We start from the raw sequence: 16,033 nt of genomic DNA on the forward strand, positions 1-16,033 counted from the left end.
GGAAGGGAGGCGGCGTGCGTGTGTGCATTCATGTCAAAGCTTGGGAATTAAAGTTGTAGAATTTTTTTTACAGTTGTTTGAAGGAGAAGTGTGTTTACTTTCTTTGCATTAATGATTTTATGTGCCAGTATAGTAGACTAGGCAAATTATACTAAACTAGGTTGTATGTCTTTCATTTTCTTAATGTTAAGTTTAAAATGTTTGTTCATTTGTTTGTGGCCAAGAAGAAATCAAGGAATAGACTAAAAGTAAGGTTAGAATTTTTGTGTATCACCTCTCTCTTAATTTTTATGAGAATAATCTTAAAGTGCCTTAAGGATTCTTTCCTCAATCTACTTTTACAAATGAGAAAAGTGACCTAGAAAACATAAGCGATTTGGTCTAAGTTAATACATTTAGTTCATGGCAAAGGCAGGAATCAGAGGTATTTTCTAAACCAGGTTTCTGGCAGATCTGCACAATTTCTCCCTTCTAAGTCGAAGATGGTAACTTGTGAAGATTTGACTCCTGGATAACTGTACTTTGTAACATCGAAGTAAATAACTCGTTTTAGGTTAGTTAGTAGTGGAGAATATTAGAATGTAGCAGAGAAATGGATAAAATCTTTTAAAAAATTTAGAGAGAAATATATATTTTGATTCTTTTAATTTCTAAAGCATCTGGTATGACTTTTTCCCCAGTAACAGCCCGAAAATATAAGTACATGTGGATATCGGTTTTATTGAAAATATTAAGATCAGCTTCATATCTTAAAGAAATCTAACATGTTTATTTTCTTAATAGAAAAAATGAACCCGTCAAGCCAGCCCGCAAACAGAGACGGCGGAAGGCCCGCGGAGAGCGTGGAGGAGTACAGCTACAAGCAGGAGAAGAAGGTCCGGGCCGCGCTCAGGACAACGGAGCGCGACCACAAGAAGAACGTGCAGTGCTCGTTCATGCTGGACTCGGTGGGTGGGTCTTTGCCCAAAAAACCCATTCCGGACGTGGATCTCAATAAGCCTTACCTCAGTCTCGGCTGCAGCAACGCCAAGCTCCCGGTGTCCGTGCCCGTGCCCATCGCTAGGACTGCCCGCCAGACTTCCAGGACGGACTGCCCAGCAGATCGCTTAAAGTTTTTTGAAACTTTACGACTTCTGCTAAAGCTTACCTCAGTCTCAAAGAAGAAGGACAGGGAGCAAAGAGGACAGGAAAATACTTCTGCTTTCTGGTTTAACCGATCCAATGAGCTAATCTGGTTAGAGCTACAAGCCTGGCACGCAGGACGGACCATTAACGACCAGGACCTCTTTCTGTACACGGCCCGGCAGGCCATACCGGATATCATCAATGAAATCCTTACTTTCAAAGTGAATTATGGGAGCTTTGCCTTTGTGAGAAATGGAGCTAGTTTTAATGGTACTTCAGTGGAAGGGCAGTGCAGAGCCCCTCATGGGACAAGGATTGTGGGTTACTCCACGTATCACGAGCATCTCCAGCGCCAGAGGGTGTCATTTGAGCAGGTAAAACGGATAATGGAGCTGCTGGAGTACATAGAAGCACTTTATCCATCCTTGCAGGCTCTCCAGAAGGACTACGAAAGATACGCCGCGAAAGACTTTCAGGACAGGGTGCAGGCGCTCTGCTTGTGGTTGAACATCACGAAAGACTTGAATCAGAAATTACGGATTATGGGCACTGTTTTGGGCATCAAGAATTTATCAGACATCGGCTGGCCGGTGTTTGAAATCCCCTCCCCTCGATCATCTAAAGGCAACGAGCCAGAAGACGAGGGCGAGGACATGGAAGGAGAATTGAAAGAGTTGGAAAGTAGCACAGAAGAGAGTGAAGAGGAACAGACCTCCGATCCAGGGGCTCCGGAGACCAGACAGCCCACTGACAGCTCTTTCGGCTCCCAGCCGCAGGCCTGCAGGTCCAAGAAGCTGGAGAGGCTTGGATCCGAGGACGACTCTGTTGGCTGGGGGACACCGGACGGCAGCACGGAAGCAGGCTTTAGCAGACACTGTCTGACTTCCATTTATAGACCGTTTGTAGACAAAGCACTGAAGCAGATGGGGTTAAGAAAGTTAATTTTAAGACTTCACAAGCTGATGGACGGTTCCTTGCAAAGGGCACGTATAGCACTGGTAAAGAGTGACCGTCCAGTGGAGGTAGGTTTCCAGTGGGCATTAATTAGTGTGGTCTTTTCCTTAGTTCCAATATTGCCTGTAAGTTACAGGGTGTGTCGTGTTGATTATTATGGACTTTTCCAGTCTTGATATTCTTAAGGCCTAAGTGGTAGTTATTATAAATTGCAGATTTAAACATTTCTATAAAGTACTGTGATAAATGGGGAAATGGATCTATGAAAACTTTACAAGAGTTAGTGTAAGGTGGTGTGTGGGGGGAAAAAATCCAACCATATAAATATAGGATGGAGAGGGACAGACTAAGGTATAAATAAAGAAGGAAGAAAGCCACAATCATGGGTGACCACAAGCTGAATGTGAGTCAGTAAAAAGTCAACATGATGCTAAAATATTTTTAAGTATGGCATCCAAGGTCATGGATATAGTTCTCTGTCTATTCTCTGCAGACGCTTACTCCCTTTTTGAGTAGCATGTCTAGTGTCGGCTCTGGATGTGAACTGTAGAGAAATGTGAGAACAGTCAAAGGGAAAAAGCGTACACCGTTTGGTAAGGTTGAGGTGTTTGACATGGGCGATGGATGTCTACGGGAGGCTTAGTTATTAGCAGATACGTGTTTCAGTTGGTAGAGATTTTTGTGAGAGGAGTCTGCCCACTAGAGGAAATATGTTTGTCAACGAAAGAGTAACCAAGAACGAACGTAGGCGATCTCCTGCATTGGAGGTTAATCCAAACTAACGGAAGGCGAGGTTCGTTGACCTGAGGAGGAAAGCCGGGTCTTACTTGCAGTCCCGTTTCCGAGCGCACTCTGGGAGGGGAGGCGGATGCGGATGTCCGCATGCGGAGACACGTTCACTCCCCTGCGGGTGGTTTTGTTTCGGCCTTTTTACCAACTGTGTCGGGAAAGAGCCACAGTTTTGAAGTCAAGGAACTGAATTTCCTTCCCCGATGTGGCTCTTTCTCACCACATAACTTCGTAAATGACCTACTCTTTCTGACTCTGAGTCTTTTCTGCTGTAAAATGGGTACGATGCTTTCTCACCTACCTCACAGGGTTGTTGTGAGGCTTTGAAAAGACTTTTGTATAAACAGTAAAATGCCGTAGAAGTCAAATATGAACTATTAGTTTTTTTAGAAGTTCTGTTACATTTTATTTTCTCCCTTGAAGCTAACTATAAGTCAGTATGGGCTAGACTATTCTATATTTTGTTTTAAAAATGTGTTTACCCTTTAATTACCAAATAATCATATATTTTAAGGATACGTTAATCAGTGCAGAACCTTTTAGGCTTGAGAATGATTTTATCGTTATTGTTAATTGTTAGAAACATCTTGACCAACGGCAGGTTGTACTCAGTACATATTTTCTGTTTTGCACTGTTTTCATGGCTTATGTGATAATGGTAATGAATAGAGTTGAAGGATTTTGTAGAAAAGAAGCACTATACTCATGACATTTGTTTTGTCTGTCTTTATATTTTTATTCTTTATGATTAAGTTACTTGTAACCAGAGTTTATAAATAACATATGATCTTATATTTAATTCCTCTTGGCTTGTAAGCATGCTTTATAAAACAATTTTCCTCTAAAATTTTATTACATTTAAAAATCTTTAAATTAAAAAATTGCAACTAGTGATAGTAAAAAATGTTTGCAATTTATTTTAATAGTATGAATATCATACATAGCCTTAATGTTTTGTTCAAAATTAGATAACATTGCAGCTTCTGTGAATTCCTGTTCTCAGGACACGTTTTTAACTACATGTGCAGTCCCTGATTAGCAGATGGTTAGTTTGCAGAAGTTCACTTTGTGAGACAGTTGTTGGGATCTCGAAAATACTTATCTAGAGAAACTGCTGTAAATGAGATAGTCTCTGCCCATCAGATGAAACTTATTTAAGTAACTGAACCCATAATGCCAGCCAAAGTTTTATTCCTGGGAGCAAGGACAGTATAATAATGCAAGAGGAAAAACGTGAGAGCTCAGAGATAGAACAGAACTCATTTTCTCCTCCTTTTCTGGACCCAGAGGTGATCTTAGTTCTTTTTCATACTCATTTATTTCCCAGTTTTCTTATTCCTTCTGTTTAGAGCGTCCCAGCATCTCGTTCCTACTTATTTCTCCCACTTTGCTGTACTCCAAATTCCTTTAGCGTGGTTGACGTTAGGTCTTAGCAACGAATGCCTCTGAGAACCATTTCACAGTAGCATGTGCTGGTGTCCGGATTGGGGACCCTCTGGTCTCCAGGTCCTGCTCCGTCTCCACTAGATAACTGCTGGTACAGTGACCCTTCCTGTCCTTCCTTAAAAACTACTAGTTCAGCAGTTCAGTAGTTAGGGCATCTTCCCAACAGTTATTGCAGCAAAGTGTGGCTTTTGTTGTATTATTTACAGTTCAATTTTAGTTTAAAAATTAAAACAAGGGACTATGTAAACATATGGAGGATTTAGCCTTAATGTCAAAACTACCCAATGCAATTGCAATCTTTTTTTTTTTTTTAAATAAACTTGTCATCTTGGAATAATTTTAGATTTATAGAAAACTTGCAAAAATAGTACAGAGTTTCATGTGCTCTTCATCTAGCTTCTTCGAATAGCGACTCTGGTACATTTGTCAAAATTAATATAGTAACATTGGTACAAAATACTGTGAACTAAACTACAGACATTATTTGGGTTCCTGTTTTTCTACTAATGTGCCTATTCCGTTCCAATGCCCAGCTGAAGGTGTCACGTCGCATTTGGTCCCCATGCCTTCCTGGTCTCCTCTGATCTGTGATAGGTTCTCAGTCTTTGTTTTTGTTTTTCACACCCATCTGCCTTATGATCCTGAATCTGGTTTTGTCTGATGTCTTCTCATGATTAGTCTGGGGCCGTGGGCCCAGGCGCGAATGCCACAGAGCTGAAGCGCCCTCGTAGCATTTTGGTGTCACTGGTGACGTCAGTCTTGGCTGCTTGGTTAAGGTGGTATCTGCCAGGTTCCTGCACAGGTTACCAGTTTTCCTTTTCTCTGCTTTGTTCTTGGAAGCCAGTCCCTAAGCCCCACCCACCCTCGGGAGGGAATTCACCTCCGCCTCCGGGAGTGGGAGTATCTACATGGATCATTGGGAATTCTTCTGGATGGAAGAGTTGCCTCTTCTCTCGCATTTATTATTCAGGCAATTATTTATCTCAGTGTGGACTCATACATGTTTATTTTTTTTACTTTTTTCACTTTTTTTATTTTTTATAGGCCAATACTGTTGTTATTTATTTTGCCCAAATGGTATTCGTTCCTACTTCAGCCTTTGGAGCTCTTTTAGTTGGCTTCCGTGTCCTGTACACATGCCGCCATCTTTTTTGTATGTGGTTTTGCCTTTTGTTTGCTCTTTGAGCAGTTTCTTCCATTTTGGCATCATCTTGCATTTTCCCTGTTCCAGTCTTGAAATTAGCCGTTTCTCCAAGGAACTTGGGTTCCTTTTATTGGAGAATGGTATTTAGAAGTGAAGATCTGGGCATTGGCTACATTCGTTACTATTGGGGTGTCATTGTTTCTATGCCCTCTCAATGATAGACTTAGAGAATAAAGGTGTGTCCTCCAACCCATGTATACCCACAGATCTGTAATTATCTATGTCTGCCTGTCTGTGTCTGTCTGTCTTTTTGTCTACTATGTTATCTGTTAAAAATAAGCATGAGTTCATATTGGCGTCTCCAGCTTTAATCCAGCCTTCCTCCTCTGCTTATGTGTAACTTTTTTCTCCTGCAGTGAGAAACCTGACCCCCATCACTGCAGTTTATTTACATATTTGTGCAACCCCAGTATGCATGTAGTTTCAGAATTGCTCACCAGTACTTCTGTGAGGGATGAATTTACCAGCTAGAGTACAGAGTTTCATTCCATTCTGTTGGTCTTCAGCCTTAGAGCAGTGTAGTCAGGACATGCTTAGCCAAAGTTAGGCCGGTACGTTTTTCCTTCACCCTCTCCAGTGAGGTACTGTCTTCCGTTTGTAACATGGTTAGCTTCATTGGTCTCAGTCTGCATTCCGTTCTGGGATTTTCCAGCGTCCCAGTTGACTTTGAATTTGCATACTATAACGTTCCTCTTTGTTTTGTACAGTTCTGTGGCTTTTGTGCATTTTAAATGTTAAATATCCATAAAATATCTGAGCCTTCAATTGTGGTATGGTTAATTTATGCTCTTTCCTTTTTGCTTTACCTTGTGAAGTTTATATATTTTTAGAAGAGAAAGGTGAGATGAAAACTAATATTTTAATGTAATATACAAAAAAATTAGCTGTCTGACTTTGCATCTTACCGTGAATATTACCTTAAATTCTAGGAACGTTTTTGGTAACTATTTATTACTTGCTTTTGAATTAAAAATGATCCTGTAATTATTATAAGTTTAGTGGCCAGTGAAATATTGTTTATCTTTGGATCTAACAATAATTATGCTGATGTTTTCCTACAAGCCCCCGAAACGTTGAAGAGGTTGCCTCATACGTTCAGAGCAGATAAAGCTTGTGGAAACTAGGAGAGACACCTACAGTACCCACAGCTGCCACGTTTTGAGTCTTCTTACCACGTGCCAGACATAATAACTGAATGAAGGGGCGTTTTTATTTCTATATTTTACAGATACAGAGTAGATAACTTGCCCCAATCACAGAAGCTGTAGATAGTTGGAGGGACTCAAACCCAGGATTTGGAGACGCCAGATGTTAACCTATGGCTTCCCAGGGAGCTTTTAAAGGACATGTGCCTGTTCCCTGCTCGGGTGCAGGGTGAATCTGAGCCTCCCGAGGAAGGACCTGAGCACTGGTGTTCTCCGCAAACCTCCAGCCTGCTTCTTGTGTAGCCAGACCAGCACCGTGCAGCTCCGAGCCCGTCCAGTGGGACACCATGGAGGCTGCAGGACTCTCCTGCCGCCTTTCGTGACCAATGGTCATTGATGGCTATGACAGGTGATTTCTTATTTGCGCTGATCATCACCTGTCTGCTTTCATTAGTAAAGTTACGTGAACTTTTTAATTGAGGTAAGTGGCAAGCTCATGAGCACATACTTGTTCATCTGCCTAAAGGTTTTCCGTTTTCTTAAAAGAAGGAACTTGTGTGAGGGAAAAGAGGAAGTTGTGCTCCATGGTTTTTGAGTACACTGAGCCAGCTGGATCAAACCTGATGTGAGATGGAAGAGATCAGGATAGAACCTCACTGATCAGCCCGCAGCCCAGAACTGGATCCGTGGTACCACCACCATCACCACGAGACTGGTAGCTAGCGTTAACTGAATTCTTGATATGTGGAGGGGCTTGGTCACATGACTTGGTCAAGGTTGCACATCCTTGTGCAGAGCGGGACACGAACCCGGAACTGGCCGCAAAGCCAAGCTCTTAACTGAGCCAGTGCACTGGCTCCTGATGTTCTGTTTTGTCCCACGTAGTGGTTTAAATATTTTTGACTTAGTGTCCGGCTAGCATTTAACAGTGAGAAGATTGCACATGAAAATCTGGAGTTTTCATTTTCCTTGAAATGTTGGGAGGCCTGCCAACCCGGGGCCACTTTCCCACATGGCAGCACCTGCCGCGCTCCAGTTGCCACAGTTCCCATCTGTTCTTGCTCTCGTTGGTCGCCCTGCCTGAGCAATCCCACCTGCGTCACACTCCTGGGCCTGTAGACATTTCAGTTTCTGATGTGCGCCTCTGGCACCGAACCGTAGAAGTTAACTTCAGAGGGTAACAGGGACTGTTTTGATCTAGTCCTTCATTTTGTAAAACAATGTGCTTTCCTGTGTTTTATTTATTGAAGTATGTGAAAAAAACAAAGTTGCTGTGCATTCTCTACCCCTGCTCAGAGTAGAAATAGTTCAGTTTATACCTTCTAGACGTTTTTTGTACGCCTATAAACATATGTCTTTGTATGTAATGCAGGTACATTGTTTTCAAGAAAACATGATAATGTTATGTTAATTCCATGACTTGTGGGGTGTGTACCCACCTCTCCTCAGTATTCTCTACTTTGGATCTGTCCGTATTGGGACGTGTAGCTCTCCCTCATTGCCACTCAGCAGCTGCGTGCCATTGTGTCATAGGACTGCACCGTAACTTACTTAACCACTGCGCTCTTGGCGTAAGTCCTTTTTCACTACCTCAGTGAGCATTCGATAGCTCCCATGCTATCTGATGTAACAGGGAGTGCTGTATTTGTAACAAGGAGTTATGTAGAACAAGGAGTATTTTATTAAGCTTACATTGTGCGTCTGCTCCAGACCGGAACCTGACGTGTTTTCAAGGAGCCCGCCCTCCTTTCGCTGGGAATGGCATTCTGGGACCACGTCTGGGCACCGGCACTGCCCCCTGCAGCTGAAATGGCCGGCGTTTTTGTTCTCGTCAACAGACAGCAGAACACACACGCACGCACGCACACGCTCAATACAGCACAGGTGCTGATACTGGTACTGATCCTGACACTTCGGATTTCGAATTTCAGATTTTTACTTGATCTCTTCACGTCACAAGTTATCATTTTAAAAATTATGTGGCTATTTAGAATTTTTCGCCTGTTATGGGAAACTAACGTATGTGTTAATTTAAATGCAAAACTAGACAGCGAGCATAAGAGAACAAACGTGAGTGGGGAGACCAGTTAAGAGCTCTTTGAGTGACAGGGAGCATGGAAAGGAATGACATTTGGAGGAAGAATAGCTAAAATAGTCATGTTTCAAGTTGAAGAAGGTCTGGATTTTCAAGTTTTGATGGCTTCAGTTTTCTGAATAAAAGGAGAAGGCAGGGTCTTTGAATATGCTTGCTCAGCACGATGTTGCCGGCGGTTTAAGAACAGTGAGAAAGCTCCAGACCTCACGTTTTATGGGGAAAAATACAATGGGTGAGCAACACTAGGGTTCCCAGGAAGCATCAGAAAACAGGTATTTGGGACCGGCCAGGTCAGTTTTATGAATCTTTTTCTGTTTTTCTATCGGCATCATTCAGTATAGCTCAGGAGAACACAGGGACAAAAGAATTTGTTGAATCCGCTAGTTTTTATGTTTACATAGTGGCTACCTGGTCTGATCATCTTTTCTCAAATTTTAATAATTTTCTGCTTTTCTCAATCTAGAGATAGTGGTGTATATAACCTTAAAAATAAGTGTTCCGATCATCTTAAGTATTAATAAAAAATGGTGAAAAAGGTGAACTTGATTCCATTTCTACTATTTTGATAAAAATAGTACAGTTTTAGTTCTTATGGTTTTTAAAAAATTTTTAGAACTTAGGGTCCGTCGAAATGGTTGAATTATTCAGGATTTGGGGACGCCAGATGTTAACCTGTGGCTTCCCAGGGAGCTTTTAAAGGACATGTGCCTGTTCCGTGCTCGGGTGCAGGGTGAATCTGAGCCTCCCGAGGAAGGACCTGAGCACTGGTGTTCTCCGCAAACGTCCAGCCTGCTTCTTGTGTAGCCAGACCAGCACCGTGCAGCTCCGAGCCCGTCCAGTGGGACACCATGGAGGCTGCAGGACTCTCCTGCCCCTTCGTGACCAATGGTCATTGATAGCTATGACAGGTGATTTCTTATTTGCGCTGATCATCACCTGTCTGCTTTCATTAGTAAAGTTACGTGAACTTTTTAATTGAGGTAAGTGGCAAGCTCATGAGCACATACTTGTTCATCTGCCTAAAGGTTTTCCGTTTTCTTAAAAGAAGGAACTTGTGTGAGGGAAAAGAGGAAGTTGTGCTCCATGGTTTTTGAGTACACTGAGCCAGCTGGATCAAACCTGATGTGAGATGGAAGAGATCAGGATAGAACCTCACTGATCAGCCCGCAGCCCAGAACTGGATCCGTGGTACCACCACCATCACCACGAGACTGGTAGCTAGCGTTAACTGAATTCTTGATATGTGGAGGGGCTTGGTCACATGACTTGGTCAAGGTTGCACATCCTTGTGCAGAGCGGGACACGAACCCGGAACTGGCCGCAAAGCCAAGCTCTTAACTGAGCCAGTGCACTGGCTCCTGATGTTCTGTTTTGTCCCACGTAGTGGTTTAAATATTTTTGACTTAGTGTCCGGCTAGCATTTAACAGTGAGAAGATTGCACATGAAAATCTGGAGTTTTCATTTTCCTTGAAATGTTGGGAGGCCTGCCAACCCGGGGCCACTTTCCCACATGGCAGCACCTGCCGCGCTCCAGTTGCCACAGTTCCCATCTGTTCTTGCTCTCGTTGGTCGCCCTGCCTGAGCAATCCCACCTGCGTCACACTCCTGGGCCTGTAGACATTTCAGTTTCTGATGTGCGCCTCTGGCACCGAACCGTAGAAGTTAACTTCAGAGGGTAACAGGGACTGTTTTGATCTAGTCCTTCATTTTGTAAAACAATGTGCTTTCCTGTGTTTTATTTATTGAAGTATGTGAAAAAAACAAAGTTGCTGTGCATTCTCTACCCCTGCTCAGAGTAGAAATAGTTCAGTTTATACCTTCTAGACGTTTTTTGTACGCCTATAAACATATGTCTTTGTATGTAATGCAGGTACATTGTTTTCAAGAAAACATGATAATGTTATGTTAATTCCATGACTTGTGGGGTGTGTACCCCCCTCTCCTCAGTATTCTCTACTTTGGATCTGTCCGTATTGGGACGTGTAGCTCTCCCTCATTGCCACTCAGCAGCTGCGTGCCATTGTGTCATAGGACTGCACCGTAACTTACTTAACCACTGCGCTCTTGGCGTAAGTCCTTTTTCACTACCTCAGTGAGCATTTGATAGCTCCCATGCTATCTGATGTAACAGGGAGTGCTGTATTTGTAACAAGGAGTTATGTAGAACAAGGAGTATTTTATTAAGCTTACATTGTGCGTCTGCTCCAGACCGGAACCTGACGTGTTTTCAAGGAGCCCGCCCTCCTTTCGCTGGGAATGGCATTCTGGGACCACGTCTGGGCACCGGCACTGCCCCCTGCAGCTGAAATGGCCGGTGTTTTTGTTCTTGTCAACAGACAGCAGAACACACACGCACGCACGCAGGCACGCACGCACACACGCACGCACACGCTAAATACAGCACAGGTGCTGATACTGGTACTGATCCTGACACTTCGGATTTCGAATTTCAGATTTTTACTTGATCTCTTCACGTCACAAGTTATCATTTTAAAAATTATGTGGCTATTTAGAATTTTTCGCCTGTTACGGGAAACTAACGTATGTGTTAATTTAAATGCAAAACTAGACAGCGAGCATAAGAGAACAAACGTGAGTGGGGAGACCAGTTAAGAGCTCTTTGAGTGACAGGGAGCATGGAAAGGAATGACATTTGGAGGAAGAATAGCTAAAATAGTCATGTTTCAAGTTGAAGAAAGGTCTGGATTTTCAAGTTTTGATGGCTTCAGTTTTCTGAATAAAAGGAGAGGGCAGGGTCTTTGAATATGCTTGGTCAGCACGATGTTGCCGGAGGTTTAAGAACAGTGAGAAAGCTCCAGACCTCATGTTTTATGGGGAAAAGTACAATGGGTGAGCAACACTAGGGTTCCCAGGAAGCATCAGAAAACAGGTATTTGGGACCGGCCAGGTCAGTTTTATGAATCTTTTTCTGTTTTTCTATCGGCATCATTCAGTATAGCTCAGGAGAACACAGGGACAAAAGAATTTGTTGAATCCGCTAGTTTTTATGTTTACATATTGGCTACCTGGTCTGATCATCTTTTCTCAAATTTTAATAATTTTCTGCTTTTCTCAATCTAGAGATAGTGGTGTATATAACCTTAAAAATAAGTGTTCCGATCATCTTAAGTATTAATAAAAAATGGTGAAAAAGGTGAACTTGATTCCATTTCTACTATTTTGATAAAAATAGTACAGTTTTAGTTCTTACGGTTTTTAAAAAATTTTTAGAACTTAGGGTCCGTCGAAATGGTTGAATTATTCTAAAGATGATTTTTCCTGTAAAATTACGATTTTTGTAGATTTGTCAGCAAATTATAGAGAATAGTAGTTTGTAACTACAACCTTAGAACGTTCTCCTGTATGCTCCTTTAACCTTCGTTGAATTTCTGTCATAGTTCTCCGAAGTTCCAGATCCCATGTGGGGCTCAGATTATGTGCAGTTGTCCAGGACGCCACCGTCCTCAGAGCAGAAGTGCAGCACTGTGTCTTGGAATGAGCTAAAGGCCATGGACCTGCCTTCGTTCGAGCCTGCCTTCTTGGTCCTCTGCCGAGTGCTTCTGAACGTTATACATGAATGTCTGAAGTTGAGGCTGGAGCAGAGACCTGCGGGAGAACCATCTCTCTTGAGTATTAAGCAGGTTTGTTTCAAAGACTGCTAAAAAAATTTTAACAACTATTGTATTACTCCACAGGCTCATAATTTTTGTTTCGAGGATTTTTTCCTCATCGTCACAAATGGTGAAAAATGAATGTTTGTTAATGTTTTTAAGCTGTTCTTTTGAGGGTAATTTGAAATGTTCTTCACCTGCAGTCCTCAAAGATCAGATCGTAGTTCAACCTTTGAGCCATTTACTTCCTTGTTCTAGAAGAATATAAAAAAAGTACGAGGACGGTCTGACCCTCCGTCACCTATTAATATGTCTTTAAAGACCGGGAACTTAAAATTCATTTGTAAGAGAGAAAGTAGGTTCTTTAAATTCACTTTTTTGTCTTTTAAGCTACATATAAACAGATACTTGACTTCAGCATATACAGAAGGGTGGTGTTTGGAATTTTTGCTTCCTTAGGCAGTTGCATAGTTTAAACAGAATAATGGCTTCTGCTTTTGTTATCACTAATTTCGGTTGGGATTTCCTACTGCGTGATGCTCTGGGGTAACAAAAGAACAGCCAACGGCCAGAAGCAGTTATGCCTAGCAGCGCGTGAGTGCTAAATTGTGTTGGTATTCATGCTTTATGATGCCACCATATAAAATAAACATCTCGGACTTTGAAGAAAGAACGTTGGTATGTTTTTTGTAGACTGTGAGTGTCCATCCCCTAGAGATTGACAGGTTAGGGGCTCCTTGGCTCTGGATGACAGGCTGGCACTGTAGGGGACAGGTACAGGCTGAGGAAGGACTGGCCGTAGGACAGGTGCAGTGGGACTTGAGTTCGTCGGTCAGGTGATGCAGAGGGGACTGTCGCAGCTGGACGTGGGTCCCTACAGTTTCCATCCAGCGCCGGCCACAGCTCTGTTTCCGCTTCCTTCCACGTCCTGTTTCGGGTTATTGTGCCTGCTTTTCACTTGTCCTCCATAGCACCACGCTAATTTTCGAAGGTTTGGTAAAATACTAGCGTCCCTTCCCCACAAAACATATACTTCGGGAATGTAACCTGGTAAAATGAGGTGGAGTTTATTTTTTGCTAATGGGGCTATTGTGAAGATTAAAGAGTAATTAATGTTAAAACATTTAAAAAAAAACATTTCTTGGTTTAATGTAGCATTACTAGAGTAAAAAAATAGTCATTCTGACAACGTATTCAAAGATTCAGCTTATTATAAGCACGTAAGTGACATTCTATATAAATGGGAAGAGGGCACTTTTTAATAGATTTAACTCTAGCCTTTGATGTCTTAAGCTGATTATTTTTCAGACATTTGAAAAGGTAACTTCTGTTTGGAAAAGCAATTCTCGTTTATTTTAGAAAATTTGAAAAGCACAGAAAATGATATAAAAAATGGAAGTTATCCTGCCACTCAGAGATGACCATTATGGCATTTTGGTATATTTCCATTCATTTGTTTTCCTGTGCATACATACTTCCAACACATAAAAGTTTAAATACGTATATGAGTTTTCGCCCTTTAATAGTTTTTAAAAGCAAGAGTTTAAATGACTGCAATAGTGTTCTACTGTGTAGGTGCGTCATCATGTATTTAATGCCGTCGTCATTTTGAATAATGTGATAAATATGTAATATTTAGTCTGCATCTCTGATGATTTCTTGAGTATAAAGCATAAAAATAGATTAGTGAGTCATACGTTTTTAGACTCTAGAAAGTTGGTACCTGTTTACTTTCCCAGTAGCAGCACTGAGGTTCCTTTTGTGTCTCGACTAATATCTATTAAAACTAATGTCGCTGTGCAGTCTCGTGCCCACAGTCCCTGCTGCGTAGCATTCTGAGGGCATTGTCTGCCAGCCTGTGACCGCTGGAAAGGGCTTCGCGGGTCCTCATTTCCGCCTCCTTGCCAGCATTACCTTCTGGGCCTGCATATTTGGGATTTACTCATTTGTTTCATTTTTCCCCCTCGACTTCCATCTCATTTCATCAGGTTAATTTGTTTTTATTCTCACTAGACATTTTTTTTAATGGTAAAAGGCACAAATCACAATAGGTAGACTAAATTATTACAGAGTCCACCATGCTCTGTGGCATGTAAGTATATTTGAATTATTATGATTTTGGTTAAAAAGTGACCCATCACATGAGATTTTTCTTTTGTATACCTTGTCTGAGAAAGAATTTGGAAAATGTTTCAGGTTTTTCAGAAGCGAGGTTCCCTTTTTCTGAGTTTTTGAGGATTTAAGTGGGAAATGGGTGAAAACGAACACGTGGTCTGGTCGGGATGCGTGCAGTGACGGAACGTGTGACTGTCCCCCCGCAGCTGGTGAGGGAGTGCAAGGAGGTGCTGAAGGGCGGCCTGCTGATGAAGCAGTACTACCAGTTCATGCTGCTCGGGCTCCCGCACGGCCCGGGGGCGGCCGGCTGCAACATGGACGCCTTCGAGGAGGACCTGCACAAGATGCTCATGGTAAGGGCGGCGGGGAGCTTCAGCCTCATGCGCTTCATGGCTGCTTCTGGTTCGTCGTTTAATTGTGGGCTCTATAGCAGAATGGCCCCCAAATAGAATCAGAGTCCGGTTCTGTTTCATTGAGCCACACGGCATCGGCCGTATTTGTAAGACGTGGGAGGTGCTGGGGACCTTGTACAGCTCTGGGAGTAGAGTGACAGACACTAGGGGACTCAGTCTGGTGTGGGCTGGGCAGAGTTGATGTCACTCCCCCCACCCCACCCCGCCGAGTGGTAAGCGCTAAGAATCATGCTGTGATGCACCAGAGGCTTGGAGACGGGACTCCCAAGCTAGCCTGGGGACGTCTGGGCGCTTCTGTGGCGAGGAAGCGCCTTAAAGACGGGTCGGGTTCATGGAGGGGCCTGGCGCGTTCCAGGTTCCGGGTTCACAGAGGCGCCTGGCACGTCTGAGGAATGGTATTAATGTGACTTGGCAAGAGCGGACCTATTTGCATTTCTGCTCCCAAAGAGCTCCCCCAGTCTGCTCACGTGCGCTGTGCTTGCCTGTGCTCACCTGTGCTTTCCAGCCGCTCTACTTTTGCTCATATTGTTCCCTCCTGCTCTAAATGTCCCTTTTCTATATCTGCCCACTTATGACCTACTTTCAAGTTTTATTTCTCTCTAGAAAGCTTTACTTGATGCTTTTAACCTTTTATGTGCTTTATCTAAACCCCCTCTGCACTCATAGCAGCCGTCATTAGAACCGTACTATTCGCTGGTGTTCCACGTGACTGGCGGAGGGTTAATGCGTAGTGAGTACATGTCAGGTGCGCTAGAGCACACGCACACGTGGTGACGTAATGTAGCGGGCTGATGAAATACAGCAAAGCAGAGCCGGAAGGTGTATGTTTTGTGGAATGCTTTCGTCCTCACTTGACTCTCACCCTCCTACCTCAGGAGAGCATGGCACATCCGGACAACACCCGACTTTCTAGGCTGGAGGGAAGGAGAGGGCGGAAGGGGAGGTATGCCTGCCAGCCAGGTCCGGAGCAGTGAGAGCCGCCTGGAGACTGCAGCCAGCAGCTCTTCCTGAGCATCGTGGGCCGGGCCACGTGTCCTGCTGCCCAGACGTGCGCGTGGCCTCTCACTGGGGTGGCGGCTGGCGTGCAGACGTCTAGCTTTGCAGCCTCTGTAGTGGAGGAGAGGAAGGAGCGCCT

The 16,033-nt window shown here is 43.3% G+C and overlaps 1 protein-coding gene across 3 annotated transcripts in view; it reads left to right on the forward strand.

Moving 5' to 3' along the window:
* MAP3K4 (mitogen-activated protein kinase kinase kinase 4) overlaps nucleotides 1-16,033 on the forward strand; it is a 62,121-nt gene that overhangs the window by 7,820 nt on the left and 38,268 nt on the right. For all 3 annotated transcript variants that reach the window (XM_023523440.1, XM_023523439.1, XM_023523438.1), the window contains exons 2-4: nucleotides 784-2,147; nucleotides 12,158-12,400; nucleotides 14,692-14,838. In XM_023523440.1, the coding sequence (XP_023379208.1) occupies nucleotides 784-2,147; nucleotides 12,158-12,400; nucleotides 14,692-14,838 (1,754 nt within the window). The remainder of the gene's footprint in view (nucleotides 1-783; nucleotides 2,148-12,157; nucleotides 12,401-14,691; nucleotides 14,839-16,033) is intronic.

The sequence above is a fragment of the Pteropus vampyrus genome, unplaced genomic scaffold (genome assembly GCF_000151845.1).
Source record: "Pteropus vampyrus isolate Shadow unplaced genomic scaffold, Pvam_2.0 Scaffold392, whole genome shotgun sequence".
Lineage (NCBI taxonomy): Eukaryota > Metazoa > Chordata > Mammalia > Chiroptera > Pteropodidae > Pteropus > Pteropus vampyrus.